The following is a 21916-nucleotide window of genomic DNA, read 5'->3' as shown; positions in this document are numbered from 1 at the left end:
AGAAACATTTTGTCACTCATCCAAAAAACTTCTTCAGTCTCAACTGACTGCAGGTTTCCTAAACTTCATAAAAAGCCTTATAATAATTTGCAACTTTATAATAATTTGTACATTAATGATCAAGGAAATGACCTCACAGCCCATTGTTCTTTCACTAGCTGTGAGGTCAGTGTGCAAATGTACTGTTTATACAGTACATTGAAAACGCTACATCCAGATGAACAGAATCACCTTTTGGGAAAAAAATGTATTGATGTACAGAATTCAGATAGAGATATTTTGCGATGAGACTCCGATGGCCCATCTGAGAATGGATTCCCAGTGGTGACGGGGATTAGAGCAGGACCCCGCCCAGAGTCTAGACGCTTGTAGCGTAGATAGAGGCTTGAATGGAGCCTGAGTGATGAGGTTACACTTCGAAATATTTCACAAACGCTCACAATTTCTGCTGCTACACATGTATTCACCTTTGCATAAAGTGACTACTGATGATCATTTAATAGTTATACTGATTTTACAGATATGAGCACCCAGTAATGTTTCTTTTGTTAGTTGTGGATACCTGTTTGCTGTTAATTAAAAGATAGCTGTGACCACATATTTACTTACAGGGCTTTGTTGGAGGCTTTGACCACTGGCAGCAGCCTCTGAAGAGCCTCCTCTGAAGCAGAGTATTTATTCAGGTCAAACACATCCAGATCTTTTTCTGATGACAGTAAGATGAAGACCAGAGCTGACCACTGAGCAGGAGACAGTTTATCTGTGGAGAGACGTCCTGAACTCAAGGACTGCTGGATCTCCTCCACTAGAGAACGATCATTTAATTCATTCAGACAGTGGAACAGATTGATGCTTTTCTCTGCAGACAGATTCTCACTGAGCGTCTTCTTGATGTACTGGACTGTTTCCTGATTGGTTTGTGAGCTACTTCCTGTCTGTGTCAGCAGACCTCGTAGGAGGGTCTGATTGGTCTGCAGTGAAAGACCCAGGAGGAAACGGAGGAACAAGTCCAGGTGTCCATTTGGGCTCTGTAAGGCCGTATCCACAGCAGTTTGGTAGAAGTTTTTCTCTGTAGATTCTCTTGTGTCACAGTTCTTGGAGGTTGTTTGTTGTTCTTCCAGCAGATTGAGTCCAGAGTTGATGAAGGTCAGATGGACATGAAGAGCAGCCAGAAACTCCTGAACACTCAGATGGATGAAGCAGAACACCTTGTCCTGGTACAGTCCTCTCTCCTCTTTAAAGATCTGTGTGAACACTCCTGAGTACACTGAGGCTGCTCTGATATCGATGCCACACTCTGTCAGGTCTGATTCATAGAAGATCAGGTTTCCTTTCTGCAGCTGATCAAAAGCCAGTTTTCCCAGAGACTCCATCATCTTCCTGCTCTCTGGACTCCAGTGTGGATCTGTCTCAGCTCCTCCATCATACTTCACCTTCTTCACTTTGGCCTGAACCACCAGGAAGTGGATGTACATCTCAGTCAGGGTCTTGGGCAGCTGTTCCCCCTGCCTGGTTTCCAGCACATCCTCCAGAACTGTAGCAGTAATCCAGCAGAAGACTGGGATGTCGCACATGATGTGGAGGCTTCGTGAAGTCTTGATGTGGGAGATGATCCTGCTGGACTGCTTCTTATCTCCAATTCTCTTCCTGAAGTACTTCTTCTTCTGTGGGTCAGTGAACCCTGTGACCTCTGTCACCCTGCCAACACAGACAGGAGGGATCTGATTGGCTGCTGCAGGTCGTGTGGTTATCCAGAGGCGAGCAGAGGGAAGCAGTTTCCCCCTGATGAGGTTTATCAGCAGCACATCCACTGAGGTGGACTTTCTAGGGTCAGTCAGGATTGTAGTTTTGTCGAAGTCCAGAGGAAGTCGACACTCATCCAGACCATCAAAGATGAACACAACCTGGAAGTCTTCAAAGCTGCAGATTCCTGCTTCTTTGGTTTCAGTAAAGAAGTGATGAACAAGTCCCACCAAGCTGAACTTTTCCTCTTTCAGCACATTCAGCTCTCTGAAAGTGAATGGAAACATGAACTGGAAGTCCTGGTTGGCTTTGCCTTCAGCCCAGTCCAGAGTGAACTTCTGTGTTAAGACTGTTTTCCCAATGCCAGCCACTCCCTTTGTCAGCACTGTTCTGATTGGTTCATCTCTTCCAGGTGGGAGTTTAAAGATGTCTTCTTGTCTGATTGTTTCTGGTCTGTCTGGTTTCCTGGATGCTGTTTCCATCTGTCTGACCTCATGTTCATCATTGACCTCTGCAGCCCCTCCCTCTGTGATGTAGAGCTCTGTGTAGATCTGATTCAGAAGGGTCGGGTTTCCTGCTTTAGCGATGCCCTCAAACACATGCTGGAACTTCTTCTTCATGACAGACTTGAAATGATGTTGAAAACCTTCAGTTGAAATTCCTAAAGGAACAGAGTAGTAAGAATCTCAATTTATTGATTGCACATGTTGACGTGTCTCTAAAGACATAAGTAAATTTTCCATTAGTCCAGCAGTTTAAATCCTCTTACTGCTCTGCAGACGGTCCTCGTCAGCAGAGCGAGCACGACGACAGCTCGTCCTGTTTCATGCTCCTCAGAAAGTCCAGCGTGATCTTCACAAAAGTTTCTCTGGTCCTCTTCCTCTGTTCTTCTTCTTCCCTTTGACTCTCTAAGCATTCTGGGTAATCTGGACTCAGAAGCTTCTGGATCTTCTTCAGCTCGTTCTTCACAAACGTGATGATGTTGTCCTCCAGCAGCTGGAACAGAATACTTTATGAATGAGCCAATCAGACTGAAATCATGGAGCCAAACATCAGATCCATGTTGGACACACTGACACTCCGCTGGTCTACAAAGAGCAGCATGGAGATGACTGTGAACAGAACAGATGTAAAAGAAGTTGTTGTACATGTACAGACCATAAATATGGAGTCCAGCTGTGTTTGATGGGCAGACTGACCACGTCGAACCTCTGAGCTCTCCTGGTCCACTCTGTGGAGGAATCATGAAGAATTAGTTCAAGCAGAGGGTAAAGGTCAAGCAAGAGACATTTGGACAATGACCGATTTAGATGACTTGCAGCTGTAAATGTTCAACAGTTCATTTTCAACAGAAATTCATTCAGTATTTAAAGCATTATATTTTATCTCAAACACAGTTTACAGGTATAACCACAAGTTCTTGAGGTATTACTTTGAAATAAAGCTAAATTCCAATAACGATCAATGGGAGCAAAGTCCAGTTACAACAGTTATCAGAAAAATCCAAGTCAAGCCCCCTTTTTTATTTGTTAATAGCTACAAAGCATGTAGAAAAAGAAAGTCAGCCATCAGAGATGACAATAGTTACTCCTTAACTCAACAACAAGATGAAATACATGATTCTGGTTTCCGAACAAGGCAGAACGGTGACGCTCTGATTAGTACTGTTGTTTTTCAAAAAAGCAAAAAGTTAAACAGAACGTGAAAATGTGCCAAACATGGAAAAATACAGTTCAGTCTTAGTCTTTTCCAGGAACGAGGACACAACTGGGGAGGCAGGGACACAAAGGGACCTAAGAGGGAACTAACTCACTGGAGCGACCAGATTAATGTTTTTACCAACATCAATTTAGCTCTATTTGAACAAATAAGATTTTTCTTTCAGTGACAGCACTTCCTGTTTGAGCTTTAGATTGCATCTCTTTAATTTTTCTTTCCTGCTAGTGCAACTTTCATGGCCTTCCCTGCTTAAACTTGTTAACATGCTGTTCTGCATGGCGTGATGTTGCAAATTGCTGAGTGTCAGATTTGTTTCCTTGTGCCTTCGTACACACCGCCAAGGCAGCAGCAAAAGTTGACGTGTGTTGTGATCAGTGTTGGTCAAGTTACTTGAAAAAAAGTAATCAGTAACTAATTACTGATTACTTCCCCAAAAAAGTAATCCCGCTACTTTACTGATTACTTATTTTGAAAAGTAATTAATTACTTAGTTACTTAGTTACTTTTTAAAAACATGATTTACAACCTGAATAGGTGATAAAGCGATAGATCTTTCAGCCCAATTCTACTTTTTCTGCATAATCATCATACAAAATGTAATCAAATGGAAAAATCTCTTTTTAAAACTTGTTTTATTAGTTTTAATCTTTTAACTTTATGCATCAAGCAAAAATTTAATTATCTGCAACATTCTCTGACTGGAAGAAATTAGTTTAACATTTAAACCTATTTTCTGCACATTCCAGCTCATAAAATAAAATATTTTGTGTGTTTACACTCAGTCTTTCAAATAGATGCAAGTAAAACACAGCAGAAAATAAATAAAGTCAAAGACTAGCGGTCCTGTTGCTCTATTTTCACCTGTAAAGCAGGAGTGGGGTAGGCGGAGGTTTACCCTGGTGCAGGTGTGCAGCGGTCAGTGGAAGAATCCGCGAGTTTCTCTGGGAGTTTCCCATTACGTCGTAGCTACTCGGTGCTTGTTTGGAAGTTTAGGGGTTTTTTCGCTGTAAAAAGAAGTTTTCTTCCCACGCACAACGGACACTAATGTTTTTGTCACTTTTTATGGAATCAAACTCAAAGTAAGGTCAGTACTTCCACGCTTTAAACGCTGCACGCTCATACTCTCTCTGCACTCGATATATGATCCATTGTTGATCTGCACACAGCTGTTGTCACGAACGTCGCGCTTGCTTACGTCACTGTCATGAGACATTCTCGCAAAAAATCACGGTTTTAGTAACGCAGTAACGCAGCGTTCCTACGGGAAAGTAACGGTAATCTAATTACCGTTTTTGCAATAGCAATCCCTTACTTTACTCGTTACTTGAAAAAAGTAATCGGATTACAGTAATGTGATACAAGTAACGCGTTACTGCCCATCTCTGGTGTTTACCATGTGCAGCACACATTTCCGTCAACAGTTCAGTGAGCAGCAGATGAACTGATCTCCAAAAGGCACAAAGTCAGAGAGGAAACTTTTTTTTCTACATTTTAGAAGATTTTTATTTGATGGATTTTCAGAAAAGTGGAGAAAAATGTTGAGTGACTTCAGTTTTAAGTAAAAATAACAACCAGTGTTTGAGTCATTTTTTAAGCTTTGAGTTTTATGAGTCAAAGTGAAATCTGTGCAGCAGAGTTGGTGTTACGTCCTCTAACTTCCTCCAACATACAGCACGTGACTGATGGAAGAAAACATGAGCACGAGCATCACTTCCTGTTTGCTGAAGTAGATTTTCAGTTGTTTAGAAACCAAAGGCTTGTTTTTAAGAGACGGTTTAAATGGGATTGAGGGAATGACGTGTTTGCACTGCAGTTCATATCCAACAACATCAAGCAGTTAAATCAAAGAGTTCATTTTACTAACAGCTCACCTCTCTGCAGCAGACGGAGGCTGGACTTTAAAATTAATCCAGTGATTTCCAGACTGGTCACTCTTTAAGGACACACAGCTGGGTTTAGGTCCAGGTTTGAGTCTCTGATGGAGCCTAAAAGCAGGTTAAATAAAATTAAAGCACATCTAAGCCGATCACATTTGAGACATTGTAGCAGTGACATTAGCTTACTCAGATAACTGTCTTTGTTCAACTTTATTGATCAATTTTTTTACTCGGTCGCTCTTACAGGACACGGAGCTGGGTGGAGGTCCAGGTGGGTTCCTGTGAATAATGATGGAGCAGAGATGTGAGTGCTGAGCTGTGACATGGAGAAGAGTCACGGACAGTTAGAGATGGTCATCTCACCTCTGAGCTTTGGTCTCATGTTCCCCACACAGAGTGGTTTTAGAGGGAGGGGCTCCCTCCTCTCTGTCCTCACACTGATCCATGCTGCTCAATCCACATCAGCTCACACACACTTTCTACCTTCACCTGCAGAGGAAACACGAAGCATTCATGTGCACATCAGCTGAGAGCTGCAGAGGTCAAAAAAGTGTCACAGAGCCGAGTTCAGCCTCCAAATCCTCCATTACTGTAGTTCAACAAAGCAGCAGGTCAAGCACGGCTGTAGAAATGGCAGCGAGCAGCTTTATTTCAGGACCAAGCTGACTGCTTACACAGTGATCACACTTTAACTGCTAGCTAAGCTAACTAGAAGTTAATCAGCTAAAGAGTTAATGAGCCCAGGACACATTTAAGCCCTTTTCCATCAGTATCAACCCGACTCAGATCGACTGGTGTCCCATTACAGTGTAGCACCACATCAGTGTGGGTGGGTTCAGGCGGCCCCTAACCCTAAACACAACAAAACACATACAATAAAGGATTTTTCTCTGGCACATAAACAGATGTAGATTTTTGTGCAATGACTTAATGCAAAGGAGAGACTCTTTTTATTTTCTTCAAAAGGAGTTATCCTGGCACATCTGTGCCAAATGTTGGTTATTTGAAAAAAATATATGATGCACAAACATAACAATCACTAAATTCTTTATGACACTGTGGAAAATTCTAACTGTTTACAATGTGCCATGTATAAATTATTTTCTATGTGCAACACTGAAGCTGTACTAAACCTCTCCTAGAACCAAAAGCTACAAAGCAGAGAAATGTAAAGCTTTTGCTTTTGTTTTGCATCAAAGGGGTAAAGTCCATGGAGAGATGAAACATCAGCCACGCATTACTGAAGCGAGGTAACCGACCACACTCAGGAATGCCTAACTGAAGGCAGCGACCTGTGCCGTTTGGCCTTTTCCTCCCTACGCCCTCTGCTGCCATGCCTCAAGCACACTAGTACAGTCCAGTTTAGATTGTGTCCTCTTCCTCTCGCCTGCAGGAAAGGAAGAATGGAAGGTCAATGCAACGCAAGAGGAATTATGGGAAAAATGGAGCAAAAACACAGTGGAGGAAAGAAAATGAAACAAAAGTGCACTTCCTCCATCACTGCTAAAGTCAACATAGTATGAAATTTCATCACCATTTCTTACCAGTGATGGGGCATCGCTGTGTTGCGTCTGCACCGCTGCACCAACTGGAGCTGTGGCACAAGTTCAAATTTTATTCGCCACATGCAGGTTGCCCTGCAGTGGAATGGACCCGCCTGCAGGTTACCCCTGCAACAAACAGGGGAGCTTGGAGGTCCATGCTAATCCAAATGTATGAAAAGCCGTCGCATGTAGAAAAGGTTTCACAGCAAAAGGACACAAATGACATTAAATTGGGGGAAAGTGTAGTTCTTCAGCTGTGGCTTTACTTTATGTTGTTCTCTCAGTAAGCACAAAAAACTAGCTGAGGATGGAGTTAGCATAAACAGAGAACTAGCTAGCTTTGTATCTGCAAAGAGACAACAGTGTTATTGAAACATGGCTTGTTCAAAGTGAACACATCACCAATGCTACTATATTACAAACACACAAAGCATTCACAAACGTCACCATGTTCTCGAGTCGAGGCCTCTCTCACTCCAGGTGCTCGCTGGTCAGCGCCCATAAAACGTCCGTTTGATTAAACCACTTCCTGTCCTGTCTGTTGGACCCACGTCGGCCACTGTGGTCCTTGATGGCCCGGTAATCAGTTTTTAACGTTTTTAAAGCCACTGGTTACTGTGCATTGGTCCCTTTAGCAGCCAACCTTTGCAATGCGGATCACTTCATCCAGCTTCATCTGAATCTTTTCTTCACTGTGCACAAAAAGGTCTGCACCTCTTCATGTGACCACAGTGCTGCTTTGTGCTCATCTGTTTCTTTCACTGTCATCTTAAACATGGTGAGTTTGATTTGTTTGAAGGAGACTGTCTCATGACACATCTTGTGGTGACAGTGAATCAGTCGATCAGTGACATACAGCCTGGCAATGCCACACTTTAGCGCCTGCTTGGATCACCTCGCAACCCCAGTGGAGTAGGTACAAAAAACCCTGAAAACCACAGTTATTCAATCTGCTAATTGAGGCAATATCGAGATGAATTAAGTATATTCATGTAGGATTTGTCACATTAGAAGCCTAACTTCAGTGAGGAGGAAGAGTTTCAGATGGAAGGGAGAAGCTGAAGGTGGTGCTGGAGGAAGATGAAGATGATAAAACGTAAATAAAATTAAAAAAACAAGAATAGAAAGAAAAAAGGAAAATAAAAATGTAAAGATTTTTAATCATCACATATTGTTTGACCTTTAAAAATCCAAATACTCTTAGTCCTAATAGTTACAATACTTTTATACTGTTGATCTGATTGCTGTATCTGTTAATTATCATGTTTTTGTTCCTCGTCTTCTATCAGAAACAGAAAGAGATGAAAAAAAGTTTCTCTTTCTGCTTTTAATTTCTTTGCACCTGCGACAATAACAATAGACTCTCTATGAACGTGATCACGACCTTGACAGCATGACGTCATGTGCAAAACCGCTATAGAAACCATCAGCAGGAGTCCAGAAATAAACCTGTCCACCTCCACACTGCCCCACAAACTCCACCCTGTCCACACAGCTTTAAAAAGTCATCATTGTTATTTTTCTACACATCATCACTGAAACATTCAAACCGACTCATTGTGGAGTCTTTTTTTAATAACTCCAAGCATGAAGACATCTTTTACAGACAGGCTATCGGCAACAGCTCGTTGGTCCAGCTGTGAGTCCGTTACCGTGAACTATGGAGCGGCAGATGTGTGCTGTTGGTGCTGCCAGGAAACATTACACACTGCTCGGGTTACCTTCACACGGAGACGATCAGCATCAGCCACAAACACCAAGAAAAAAAGGAACTTTGAGCAGGAAGGAAAAAGTCGGAGAGGCGTTTGAGGACACCGTTACAATCAGCGTTTGAGAAACAGTCAGTGCTGCATTCAGGTGCACGTGGGAAACTCCCAAATCATCTCTGGCAGGTTGTCCAGAGATGATTTATTTCTGCTGGTTTTCCTGTTTGAAACACAAACATCTGTCATCACTTTGTTCTTCCTGCAGTGTTTGAATAACTCAGCACTAAACTGATGATCGTTCAAAGCCCATTTCAACCTGTTGAAGTCATGAATGAAAGTGCAGACTGAGAGTGGATCACATGATGTTTAAGGTGTGTCATGTGACATGTTCAGTATTGTCACACGTCTAGATTGTCCCTGATATCATAACTGCTCAAACACTGATGTGAATATTTGAAGAATTATTACTGATGGCAGCAAAGTTTGAATGGAGCTCTCTGTCTGTGCTGATTTGTCGCCCTCTGGAGGTCAAAGCACAAACTGCATGATGTCACTGTGACCACCACAGTGACAGGAAGTGTTTTTAAATGACTGAAACACTGAAATGATGCTAACGGCTGTCGTTAGGCTCACTGACAGCAGTGCTGATGTGTTCATGTCAAACACTGGCTCAGGTCAGACTCCTTCATCCTTCTCCAGCGTGAAGCCGCCCTCAGACACACAGGAGCTCTGACCTTTGACCTCCTGACCCTAACCATTTTAGTCTCTTAGCATCTTTAAATGCAAATCCATCCAAACTGTCGCAGAGCAAAAGAAGCTGGAAGCTGTTCTATGAATGATGTTCATCCCAGAGTTTGTGTTTCCAGCTCAGACGTGTTAAACGCTGCTGCTGTGCTACGTTTGTCATTTCCTGCTTTCACTACCATCCATGTCAAAGCGCTGAAGTCATCTGATCACTTTAATGCAGTAAAGCAGGAGCTGTAAGTGTGGATGTCTGGATTAGCATCCAGACAAAGGGCTGAAAAGCTGAAAATCATTATTTGATTATTATTATTACACATCGTGTTTATGTGGAGGCACTTTTCTATCAGTCAGTGCTGAAGCAGACGTCACTGATCACATGACTCTGAGGGATGTTTCCAGCACCTCGCTGAATCTGAGCCATGAAGATTTAAGGCAGCTCTGAAGGCAAAGCAGGTCTGACCTCTGTTAGTGAGCTGTACCTAATAAAGTGGCAGTAAGTGTGTCAAGGACTCAGTCAGTAATGATAAGAGCCAGCAGGGGGCAGCGCAGAGTGGTGAGGCGCTGTCAGAGAAGCAGGCTCACATCAGACTGGTCATATTTCATCATCTATACCTGAAATAATCAAACACACGCGGAGCAGAAACATGTGGAAACATCTGGAGCTCAGTCTCAGTTTGAGCCCTCAGAGGTTTACCTCAGTCCTGCTCCTCGCACACATCATGCTGTGTACTGAGAGTCATGTGGTCAAAGCGAGGCCCTGGTACTCTGACAGAGAGCTAGCACAGTTATCCTAATGTGTGACATCACTTCTAGCCAGAGAGCATTCAGCTTGAGCATTGAGCATGCTCACACTGAGCATGTGCAAACACAGCTTCTCAGCTCCATCACACAAGCTCCACCCTCCACTTAAACGCCCAGAACAAAGGTTGTGAACAACACAGCGCAGACAGAGGTGATGTTCACGCTCTGTGTGGCTGTTCCTCCCCTACGACCTCTGATGTCAGAGCTGCTAAATTAGACTGAAGTGAAGCCAGACTCAAAGACTCAGAGAGAGAGCGCTGCTCCATCTCTGGACCCAAATATATGTTCCACCACCACGCTGCAATGTATTTTCAGATATTCAATTTTCAATTCAAATCAAACCAATTTTATTTATACAGCGCCAAATTACAACAACAGTCGCCTCAAGGTGCTTTATATTGTAAGGTAGACCCAACAATAATACAGGGAGTTTTTTGGACAGCCTGATAATAATGAATTACAGTCGTCCAGCCTGGAAGTAATAAATGCATGAACTAGTTTTTCAGCATCACTCTGAGACAGGATATTTCTAACTTTAGAGATGTTGCACAAATGGAAGAACGCAGTCTTACATATTTGTTTAATATGTGCGTTGAAGGACATGTCCTGGTCAACAATGACTCCAAGGTTCCTCACAGTGTTACTGGAGGCCAAGGTAATGCCATCCAGAGTAAGAATCTGCTTAGATACCATATTTCTAAGATTTTCAGGGCCGAGTACAATAACCTCACTTTTATCTGAATTAAGAAGCAGAAAGTTAGCAGCCATCCTGGTCTTTATGTCTTTAAGCTGTTAGCTGTTTGACAACTACTCTTTCAAGGATGTTTGATATGAAAGGAAGGTTGGAGATTGGCCTATAATTAGCTAAGACTGCTGGGTCTAGAGATGGCTTTTTGAGTAAAGGTTTAACTGCAGCCACCTTGAAGGCCTGTGGTACATAGCTGATTATTAGAGATAGGTTGATCATATTTAAGATCGAAGAATTAATTAATGGCAGGACTTCTTTGAGCAGTTTTGTAGGAATGGGGTCTAAAAGACACGTTGATGGTTTGGAGGAAGTAATTATTGAAGTTAACTCAGAAAGATCAATTGGAGAAAAAGAGTCTAACTTAACATCAATGGTACTAAGAGTAGCTGTAGATAATATTACATCTGTGGGACGATTATTGGTAATTTTTTCTCTAATGATAAAAATTTTATTTGTGAAGAAGTTCATGAAGTCATTACTAGTTAACGTTAAAGGGATGGTTGGCTCGACAGAGCTCTGACTGTCAGCCTGGCTACAGTGCTGAAGAGAAACCTGGGGTTGTTCTTATTTTCTTCAATCAGTGACGAATAGTAAGATGTTCTGGCTTTGTGGAGGGCTTTCTTATAAAGCAACAAACTATTTCTCCAGGCTAAATGATGATCCTCTAAATTTGTGACACGCCATTTCCTCTCCAGATTACGAGTCATCTGCTTTAGGGTACGTGTTTGAGAATTATACCACGGGGTCAGGTACTTCTGATTTGAGACTTAGTTTTCACAGGAGCTACAGTATCCAGAGTCGTACGTAGTGAGGAGGTGAAATTATTAACAAGATAATCGACCTCTGTTGGGGTAGCGTTCAGATAGCTGCTCTGCTCTGTGTTGGTACAGGGCATTGACGATGATAACAGTGGGTGGATTATATTCTTAAACTTAGTTACAGCGCTTTCAGAAAGACATCTACTTTGATAAAGTCCACTCTCCACTGCTGCATAATCAATTATTGTAAATGTAAATGTTATCAGGAAATGATCAGACAGGAGAGGGTTTTCAGGAAACACTGTTAACCTCTTAAGCCCCAAGCCTAACTAATCTCCTGCCTTTTGCCCCCGTATCAGGGGGCGTTGGGGCTTAAGAGGTTAAATGTTCAGTTTCTATGCCATATGTTAAAACAAGATCTAGAGTGTGATTAAAGTGGTGGGTGGGTTCTTTTACATTTTGAGAGAAACCAATTGAGTCTAATAACAGATTAAATGCCATGTTGAGGCTGTCATTTTTAGCATCTACATGGATGTTAAAATCACCCACAATAATTATTTTATCTGAGCTCAGAACTAAATCAGATAAAAAGTCTGAGAAATCAGACAGAAACTCTGTGTAAGGCCCAGGTGGACGATAGATGATAACAAGTAAGACTGGTTTCTGAGTTTTACAGCTGGGGTGGACGAGGCTAAGCATCAGGCTTTCAAATGAATTAAAAGTCTGTCTGGGTCTTTGGTTGATTAATAGGCTGGTGTGAAAAATTGCTGCCACACCGCCCCCTCGACCTGTGCTTCGAGGTTTCTGATAGTTAGAATGACTCGGGGGTGTTGATTCATTTAAACTAACATAATCATCCTGCTGCAACCAGGTTTCTGTAAGGCAGATTAAATCAATTTGTTGATCAATTATTAAGTCATGTACTAACAGTACTTGGAGGAGAGAGACCTAATATTTAATAATCCACATTTCACTGTTTTACTCTTTGGTTCAGATGTGGATACTGTATTGTTCTTTCTTTGTAATTGTTTAAGTTGTTTGTTGCTGGTTTTTAGTTTGTTTTTTGTCTTTTTGGAAGCTGACACAGTCTCTATGGAGATGGGTTTTTGGGGGGGTAGCAGGAGGAGAGAAGCTGCAGAGAGGCGTGTAAGACTGCAACTCTGCTTCCTGGTCCCAACTCTGGATAGTCATATTTTGGGGGGTTTAATAAATTTGTCCATATTTCTAGAAATGAGAGCTGCTCCATCCAAAGTGGGATGGATGCCATCTCTCCTAACAAGACCAGGTTTCCTCCAGAAGGTTTGCCAATTATCTATGAAGCCCACATCGTTTCTGGGACACCACTCAGACAGCCAGCAATTTAAGGAGAACATGCGGCTAAACATGTCACTCCTGGTCTGATTGGGGAGGGGACCAGAGAAAACTACAGAGTCCCACATTGTTTTGGCAAAGTTGCACACCAATTCAATATTGATTTTAGTGACCTCCGATTGGCGTAACCGGGTGTCATTACTGCCAACGTGAATTATGATTTTACTGAATTTACGTTTACCCTTAGCCAGCAGTTTTAAATTTCCTTCAATGTCGCCTAATCTGGCCCCTGGAAGACAATTGACTATGGTTGCCGGTGTCTCTAGCTTCACATGTCTCAGAACAGAATCACCAATTACCAGAGTTTGACCCCCGGCGGGTGTGTCACCGAGTGGGGAAAAATGGTTAGACACATGAACAGGTTGGTGGTGTACCTGGGGCTTCTGTTTAGGACTATGCTTCCTCCTCACCGTCACCCAGCCGCCCTCTTTCCCCACCAAAGTGATGGTTTGGTGTGGTATATGGGGTACAACGATAGTGGGTCCATTCTTCATCAATGGAAACCTCAAGGCCACTGGATATTTGAAATTACTACATGATGATGTGTTTCCCTCTTTATGCACTGAAGCTGGCACGTTCCCTGAGTTTTTCCAGCAAGATGGTGCACCACCACATTATGGGTGCCAGGTGGTTTCCTGGAAAGTGGATTGGTCGTCGTGGGCCAGTTGAATGGCCCCCAAGGTCTCCCGATCTGATCCCCTTAGACCTTTAGCTTTGGGGTCATCTGAAGGCAATTGTCTATGGTGTGAAGATACGAGATGTGCAGCACCTGAAACTACGGATACTGGATGCCTGTGCTGGCATTTCTCCTGCAGTGTTGCTATCAGTGTGTGAAGAGTGGGAGAAGAGGGTTGCATTGACAATCCAACACAATGGGCAGCACATTGAACACATTTTATAAGTGGTCAGAAACTTGTAAATAACTCATGAAAGAATAAAGTTACGTTGAAACCAAGCACACCATTGTTTTTCTTGTGACATTACCAATAAGTTTGACGTGTCACATGGCCCTCTTCCTATTGAAAAAACAAAAGTTCTATCCAAGATGGCCGACTTCTAAATGGCCACCATGGTCACTACCCATCTTGAGGAGTTTGCCCCCTCACATATACTAATGTGCCACAAACAGGACTTTAATATCACCAACCATTCCCATGTTATTACGGTGTATCCATATAAGTGGCCCACCCTGTAGTAGTAGGCTATGGTACGTGGCCACAGGTGGCAGTAGTGGACTGACCTCCATTGGAGACTGCTCCAGCTGCTATGTGATAGTCAGCAGATAGGCTCCAAATTGAAGATCATATGCTGTAAATTCTCAGTAACTGCCATCTCTTTACATATGTTTATTAGATTAACCACACTTATACATACTGTATATAACAACCAACTCTCTCCAGCCATGTTGGTGACTTACCTTTATTGGCTGAAAATGTTAATTTGCAGAGAAAAGACACAGGCAGACTATGCTAACGACATGTGATGTTACAACACTAGTGAAATATTAGTGTGTCATATATTTGTTCAATTCGTTTTTCTTATGGGCAAAAATATTAAAATCATGATGGACAACAGGAGTGGTGATTACTATGACTTTGTGTATATAATTGGCATTTCTTACTAATGTAGGCCAATAATAAATACATAATACCATTTCATTTAGTCAAGATGTTTATTTGCAAGACACACAAACAGACAACATTGGAAGTTGCAAATGTATTGGGCACGAACGATTTCAAACGTGGTGCAGATCTGTGTCACAAGTTAATCTGGCTGTAGGCTATGGCACCTGGCCAGAGGTGGCGCTGGTTGACTCGACTCCATTTGAGTGAACACAAAGTAAACTGCACGCTTTAGTTGTGAAGCAAAAATGCTGAAATCGGAGTAATAACACGTATGAGGGGAACGATAACGAAGACAAGATTCTCCCGATCGTTTACTCTTGCTGTGCTGTGAACAACATCGGCGTGGTGTTAATTGTGTGCTGTTTTCACAATCGTGTCGCGCATACTAATATCACCAGGTAAACTCGTGACATTTTTAAACATTTTGTTGTTCAACAGCAACAAGACTGACGGAGTGCGTTTGAGATAACCTCACAAGTGTCACAGATGACACATTTGGTGTTTATTTGCTGTTTTGTTGGTAGCAGCTCCTGAAACACAAGTCTGCCACACATCTGTTCGACCAAAGCCAGTTGATCTAAACGCCAGTTAATCTGGAATACCGACGTGTTCGTCAACCCCAGAGGGTTAAAGTCTGGTTGATATGACTCTTGCAGACTTTAGTCTGCCTTCGTATTTAAAATACCCCCATATTTACTGCTCTGTAGCTGCTTTTCTGATCTTCCTCTCCCTCCTGTTTGTGTGTTTGGTGGAGCTCACTGGCCGTGAGGACTCCACCACCCCGTTCACACAGAAACTAAACCACATCCCACAGTGTGTGAATGTGTGTGTGAATGGGTGGATGACAGGTTGTGTAAAGCGCTTTGGGGTCCTTAGAGACTAGAAAAGCACTATACAAATACAGGCCATTTACATATTTTATTGGCTAAATATGATTTGAACAAATTAAACGACATGGCAGCGGGCGCCCCAGAAATTAATTTTTTTAAAAAGCGGCGGAGGGTTGCCGCCGTTGGTCGTCAGCTATGAGCAAGCCAGCCTATTTTGTCAGGGTTTTTTCATTCGGTGGTAAAGGCGGCCACAGCCTGCACTTCATGAAATACACGTAGGGGGTGTCGCGGAGGCTTATCAGACATGAGCGCGCCTGTTTGGTAGGGATGTTTTTTCGGATTTTCATTGTTTTGTGACATGGCGATTTTTATACAAAAAATTTAAAGCACTATTTTATGATGGAAAACATTCAAGTTGCTCACGAGGGCATTCAAGCAGCATGATTGAGTAAAATAGTCTAGGGGGAATCTTAAATGATGTAGTAAACACATATAAATACACAATAAAAGAAACATTAATTGCCTTAAGAAAGTTGAGATGAACACCTTAGCTGCATCCAGCTCCTGGTGTAAAAAGCCTCGTGTTCGCATTAAGGCAGACGGCCAGGTGGCTTTCAGTCCTTGCAAAAGTGCAAAGTAGACCCTGTAGTATCAAAAATATGAGATACACATACGTGCTCAGGCACAGAAAGGCGCCAACAGCTTCAACTCATGTAAAACTTGAATTCATTCATTTTACATCTTATGCCATCAGCTTGTCCTCGGTCACAGTTTCCTTCCACATATAACTTTGCAAAAACTGCATAAAAAGCACTTGCAGCAACAAAAACATAATATTCCAGAAACACGCTTTGCCGATCCGATCAGCTGTTCATAACACTTCATACGTTGGAATAGATCATCAGCGCAAACTATCGCATGTCCGCCATTATCTGCCCCGAAACCAGAAGTGACATCATTTTCGTGGAAAATGTAGTTTTGTTTTTACCTTCCATTACCAGTATAGGCCCTTATAAGCCTATACTGGTGTTTTTAAAAGTTATGTTTGACTTTATGACTTTCTGTGTCGTTTCTGGGATGCTTAGGACTCAAATTGCACTGCTGGAAATAGTTTATTTTGATGCATATGCTGCTTTGTTTTTTGCAAATTTGCACTATAATATTTATTTTTCGTTTTTCCTGCAGTATATAAAAATTGGTGTATTTCAAAAATAAAACTATGAAGACACTCAAAATAAATTTCCTGTGGTGGGAAACTATTTTGTGCAACTTTTTTGGATTTACAGTTTTGAGGGATAAGCCTGTTAAATTTCTCTAACTAGAAATATATGTTAAAAAAACAAAAACGATTTTTGTTTTTTTTGTAGTTTATTGCACTTTTTTTGCAATTTATGTAGTTATTATAGACTTAATGCATAAATATTATTAAAATTTGGGCTATAATGGTTGTATCGATGTATAGTAACTTGAAATGCTCCCAAAAATGGCTCCACAGCATGTAAAAGTATAATATAAGCTGTGGCGGACTTGGTTCTATGGTAGGTCTTAAAGGGTTAATGTATTTGAGTTTAATTCAACTTTTATTGTGGAATTGTGAAAGAAATGACTGTAAGCTCAGCAATTGCAAATTTGATTTTTTACGGTGTGGGATATGGTGGGCCATGAAGGACACACCCGACCCATCCTTCAAATTTGGGGAAAAGGAGGATGCATTTGTCAGCCGGATTCGGAGGAGTCTACAAATTGGGACAGCCTTCGTCGCGTCGCCGTGACGTAATCGGTCTACAAATCCGGCCTCAGGAGGATGCAGCCCATGGCTGTATCCCAATTCAGGGTCTGCAGCCTTAAAGGCCGCATTTTAAGGCCGATTATATCCCAGCGACGCAACGAAGGCTGTCCCAATTCAAAGGCTGCTCGAAATGCGTCCCTCAAATGCGTCCTTCATTTCCCTGAATTTCAAGGATGTGGCGGTGTAGATTTCGTGGCCCAACATATCCGAGAATGCATAGTGCGGCGGTGGGTGTGGATAATTTTGCCGGAAAAAAAAACAGCGGAAGAGGGGCGCCCGAAGAGTAAACTTTAAGTAAGTACTGAATATTATGTCACTTATTTATGTGCTAATGTTTAATAACGAAGAACATTAAAACATTACTGTTGGCCACATGTCGGCAAAGTTATGTGACATTAGTGACGTTTGTACTAACTTGGTTTTAAAGCCTTTACTTTAAAATATACACCGTTCAGTAGCTGAGCTTAATCTTACAGTGAATGTGATGATTTCATGGATATTTAAAGTCAGCAATGAGACAAATTTATTAATGCCAACATATTGAAAGAACAATATTTGTCTCTTATATATAATACATTTATATATACAGTGTCAAAGGAACCTGTCTTTAAATGAAGATTTAAGGTGACAGGAAATATAAATAAATGCAGCTTGAATCTTTACTGAAGCTCAGTGTTTGAAACTGCTGTAATAGTCATTCACTGCTGTAATAACTAATAATGATTGAAATAATAACTATAATATTGGCCATATTATATTTACATTACCAAAGTGAGATGACTTTAGTCTCATGAACAACATCAGCTAATTGTTATTTACTAGCAAATCTTAAATGACTGTTCAGTACAGAAATGAAGCCCAATAATCATGTTTTACAGTCCTGTGGTCTCAGCCTCAGATACTCAACTAATCACACAGTGCTCATGTAGAAACAAACAAACAAATGAACAAAAGATGTTCTCCTTCATTTCTGTCAAACAAAGCTGTATGAAACGTTTCCAGCTGTTAGTATCATGGTTGCTAGGCAACCTGGGCAGCGCGACGGAGGCTAGACCGTCCCATTTCACAAGCCTCGCACTTCTTAGCGGTCTTTGAGTACGCAGCCCTTGAGAACTGTCACTACCCGATCCGTACCGGAAACCCGATCGGTACCCCGCATGCGCGAAGGTGTCTACTTCCGGTCGAAGCATTTTACAATAGTTACGGGTCAGAGTATCTGTTAAGATGTTAAGAATAATAAGTATCTCTTAAAATGTTTCCAATAATGAAACATTTCAATATAATGTAGACAAAAACTAAAAATAAAAAGATAGTTACGGATCAGGACTCCCCGATCCGTACCGCGCATGTGCAGGGGTTTTCTTCTTCTTCTGTTCGCTTAATGGAAGTTTACTCCTCAGTGTACGAGGATACTGCTACCTGCTGTATCCTGCTGTCCATTGTTTAAATGTCCCGGTAGTCGAAAAGGAGGCAGAGCTGTTGAGAAATGCTAGGAGCTAACTGGGCACTAACCGTATCATTCAAATATATTGAATGCCGCAATGTTGACAAAGAGAGGACGTGACGTAAGATTTGCGCATGCGGGGTACCGATCGGGTTTCCAGTACGGATCGGGTAGTGACAACACACCCGACCCATCCTTCAAATCTGGGGAAAAGGAAGACACATTTGTCGACTGCATTTGAAGGAGTCTTCTAATTTGGACAGCCTTTGTTGCGTCGCTGTGATGTAATTGGCCTACCAATACGGCCCGTGAACTGGGACACAGCTCAAGTGTCAGGGCCACTTGATACAATACATTGTAATGACGTTCGTTTTCGTTTTTGTCATCAGTCGAAATATAAAAAAACATTCACACCTCAAATAAAACTTCCTTTTATTTTTTTTTATGTAAATAAATAAGAGAAACACAAAATTATTCATTCAATCCTGTTAACTGCTTCTTAATTCTGTATAAATGCATTTCTTCATGTTTTTGCTCTCTTAGCCTAATACACATTAGTTTAGATGAGGTTTAATTACACGCCCTGATTTTAAAGTGACAAAAACTAAATTTCTGCCCCATGTTAAAAAAATGAATCAGATTTACTCAGTGGTGAAAGTCTATATAGAGAAACATGTGCTGCAACTGTGATATCAATTCACTGAGTGTTACTATGATTATGTTCACAGAAGCTTGTAGAGACTCAAATCATATTCTACTAAGTGAGATTGACCACAGTGATCAGGAGAGGTTCAGGGTTATCCCAGGGATTGAAGAATGGGTGAAGCTTCTCTGTGAAGGAGCAGCCAGTGAACGAGTAGATCAGAGCTGCAGCATCTACGTCATAGAAGGAGACCAGACCCTCCTCATAGTCCACAAACACCCCCACCTTCTCAGGACCAGACCGGAGAGAGAGAGAGACTGGAGGGGCGGCACAAGCTTTGTACTTATTTCTATTTCGCAGACATACAGTCCAGAGACCGTTCTGAGGTTTTAGTCCAGTGGTTAACTTCCTGTTGATCGACTCTGTGGCCACTCCTAATACCCAGTCAGTCTTTCCTTTAACCTGAACCTCAAAGTAAAATCTGCCTGAAGAGAAACTCTGCTCTCCTAAAACATTCGTATAAAGTTTAAATCTCTCTGGGTTGTCCGGAAGATTCTTCTTCACATCACCACACTTCACTTGTTTTCCATCGTCAGACAGGATGAGTTTAGGATGAGCTGTATCAGGATCCAAAGTCACGTCCACCTCATGCTGCTGGACCCTCTTCAGCTCTGCCTCAAACAGCTTCTTCATGTCTTTCCAGAGTGTCTTCTCCAGCTGAGCCACAGCTCTCCCCACGGTCCCCTCATATGATGATGGACGGACTCTGACCGCTGTCCAGTCCTTGGTGGGTGGAGCAGCTTTCAGGGAGGAGAAGCTTTGGAGGAGGTGGAGGTGGTCTTCAGAGTGTGAGAGCTGCTCCACCTCAGAGCTTCTCTCCATCAGCTCAGAGATTTCCTGTTCCAGATCTTTGATGAGACCTTCAGCCTGTTTCTCTGTAGCTTCCTGTTTGTCTTCGATCTCCTTTATGAGCTCCTGCAGGCGTCTCACAACAGACTCCATCAGAGCCGCGAGGACCTGAACACCTTCTGCTTTCTGTCTGTCTGCAGCATCTTTACTCATCTTCACCGACTCTTTGATCTCCTGAATCTTCAGTCGTCTCTTCTGGATCATCTGCTGAATCTCAGCCTCTGTCTTCTCCAGCTCTGCCTTCTTTCCTTCATATTCTTCTCTCAGAGGAACAAACTCGTGGTTCTTGTGATCTAAAACAGGGCAGAGCATGCAGACACATGTCTGGTCGGTCTTACAGAACAGCTCCAGATGTTTATCGTGCTTCCTACACATCCTGCTTTCCAGGTTCTCCACAGGCTCAATCAGCTGATGTCTTTTCAGACTTGTAGCTGTCAGATGAGGCTCCAGGTGAGTCTGACAGTAGGAGGTCAGACACACCAGGCAGGACTTCAGGGCCTTCAGTCTGGTTCCAGTGCAGACGTCACAGGGAACTTCTCCTGGTTTGGCAGCTTGTTGCTCTGAGCTGCTGCTGCTGGCTTTCTGCTGAGCTTCACGTCTGAACTGAGCAACCATCTCAGAGAGCAAAGTGTTTACCCTCAGCTGAGGTCTGCTGTTGAAAGTCTCCTTACACAGGGGACACTGGCAGCTGTCATTAACATCCCAGTGCTGAGTGATGCACTTTTTGCAGAAGTTGTGTCCACATGATGTGGTGACCGGATCAGTGAACACATCCAGACAGATGGAGCACAGAAACTGATCTTCAGACTGCAGATTGCTGGCAGCAGACATGTCTGCACCCTGAGAACAGAAGTCAAGGTATTAAAAATCAAACTCTAATTAAAAATATATTTTTTATGTGGTTTATAGTATAAATGCAACAAAGTTCAAGCACCAATAACAGAAAACACAACTACAACAGCACAGGTGCAGAATGAAAATAATCACTGACAGCACCAGTCACATGTGCGCACAAAAATTAAAGAGTGAAAAGTTATACTACAATTGAATAGGTTTTTTTGTGTGGACGTGGTTTAGAGATATCAAAGTGTGACCATGTCAGTGACTTGGCTCCAACAAATTAATTCACTCATTCATAGGCATTCACAGCACTTATATTGTTCCACTTTTTTTTTATGTTATAGCCTTAATCCAAAAATGGATTAAAATCATTTTCACATGAAAATTCTACACACGATACTCTGTGACAAAGTGGAATAAAGCCAAATTGTGAAAACAGGTGTAGGTCACAATCAGCCAAGGTTTCAGGTGAACCCATTGTGAGACCTAGCCCCACCCTATCATGTGATTTCCTGAGAACAAATGGTCCAGGATGTGAGTGAGCATTAAGGCATCTGGGAAGGATCTCAAAACTGGATTATTATTATTATTATTCTGCCCACAAAATTTTGAGATATGCCTACCAAGAGATAAGACAATGTTTTTCATGTTGTCTCTGATATGTGAATTGGATTTTTGTTGAAAATAATTGACCGCAAAACTGATTATATTCACAGGGATAGTGATACCCCCACTCCCACCAAAAAATAAATAAAAATAAAAGTACATTTAAAAAAACAAAACAAATAAAAATAAATATCAGTGTCAAGCTGAATGGGAAATTAC

The 21916-nt window shown here is 42.0% G+C and overlaps 2 protein-coding genes across 2 annotated transcripts; both read right to left on the bottom strand.

Annotated features, from left to right (window-relative positions):
- Positions 1-605: 605 nt before the first annotated feature.
- Positions 606-1589, bottom strand: LOC148102651 (protein NLRC3-like). Its single transcript, XM_087842291.1, has one exon. The coding sequence runs from the start codon at positions 1572-1574 to the stop codon at positions 606-608; it is 969 nt and encodes a 322-aa protein (XP_087698417.1). The 5' UTR covers positions 1575-1589.
- Positions 1590-19456: 17867 nt separating this feature from the next.
- On the bottom strand, positions 19457-21082 carry LOC148102650 (E3 ubiquitin-protein ligase TRIM21-like). Its single transcript, XM_087842287.1, has one exon. It carries the CDS (start codon positions 21080-21082, stop codon positions 19457-19459), a length of 1626 nt encoding a protein of 541 aa, XP_087698413.1.
- Positions 21083-21916: the final 834 nt, after the last annotated feature.

This window comes from Neolamprologus brichardi, chromosome 6 (genome assembly GCF_056152115.1).
Source record: "Neolamprologus brichardi isolate AB-2024 chromosome 6, ASM5615211v1, whole genome shotgun sequence".
Classification (NCBI taxonomy): domain Eukaryota; kingdom Metazoa; phylum Chordata; class Actinopteri; order Cichliformes; family Cichlidae; genus Neolamprologus; species Neolamprologus brichardi.
This window is presented reverse-complemented; position numbering and strand designations above follow the sequence as displayed.

Excerpts from the sequence above, each read along its gene's own strand:
- LOC148102650 (XM_087842287.1), bottom strand. The coding sequence starts at position 21,082 with ATGTCTGCTGCCAGCAATCTGCAGTCTGAAGATCAGTTTCTGTGCTCC.
- LOC148102651 (XM_087842291.1), bottom strand. The coding sequence starts at position 1,574 with ATGTGCGACATCCCAGTCTTCTGCTGGATTACTGCTACAGTTCTGGAG.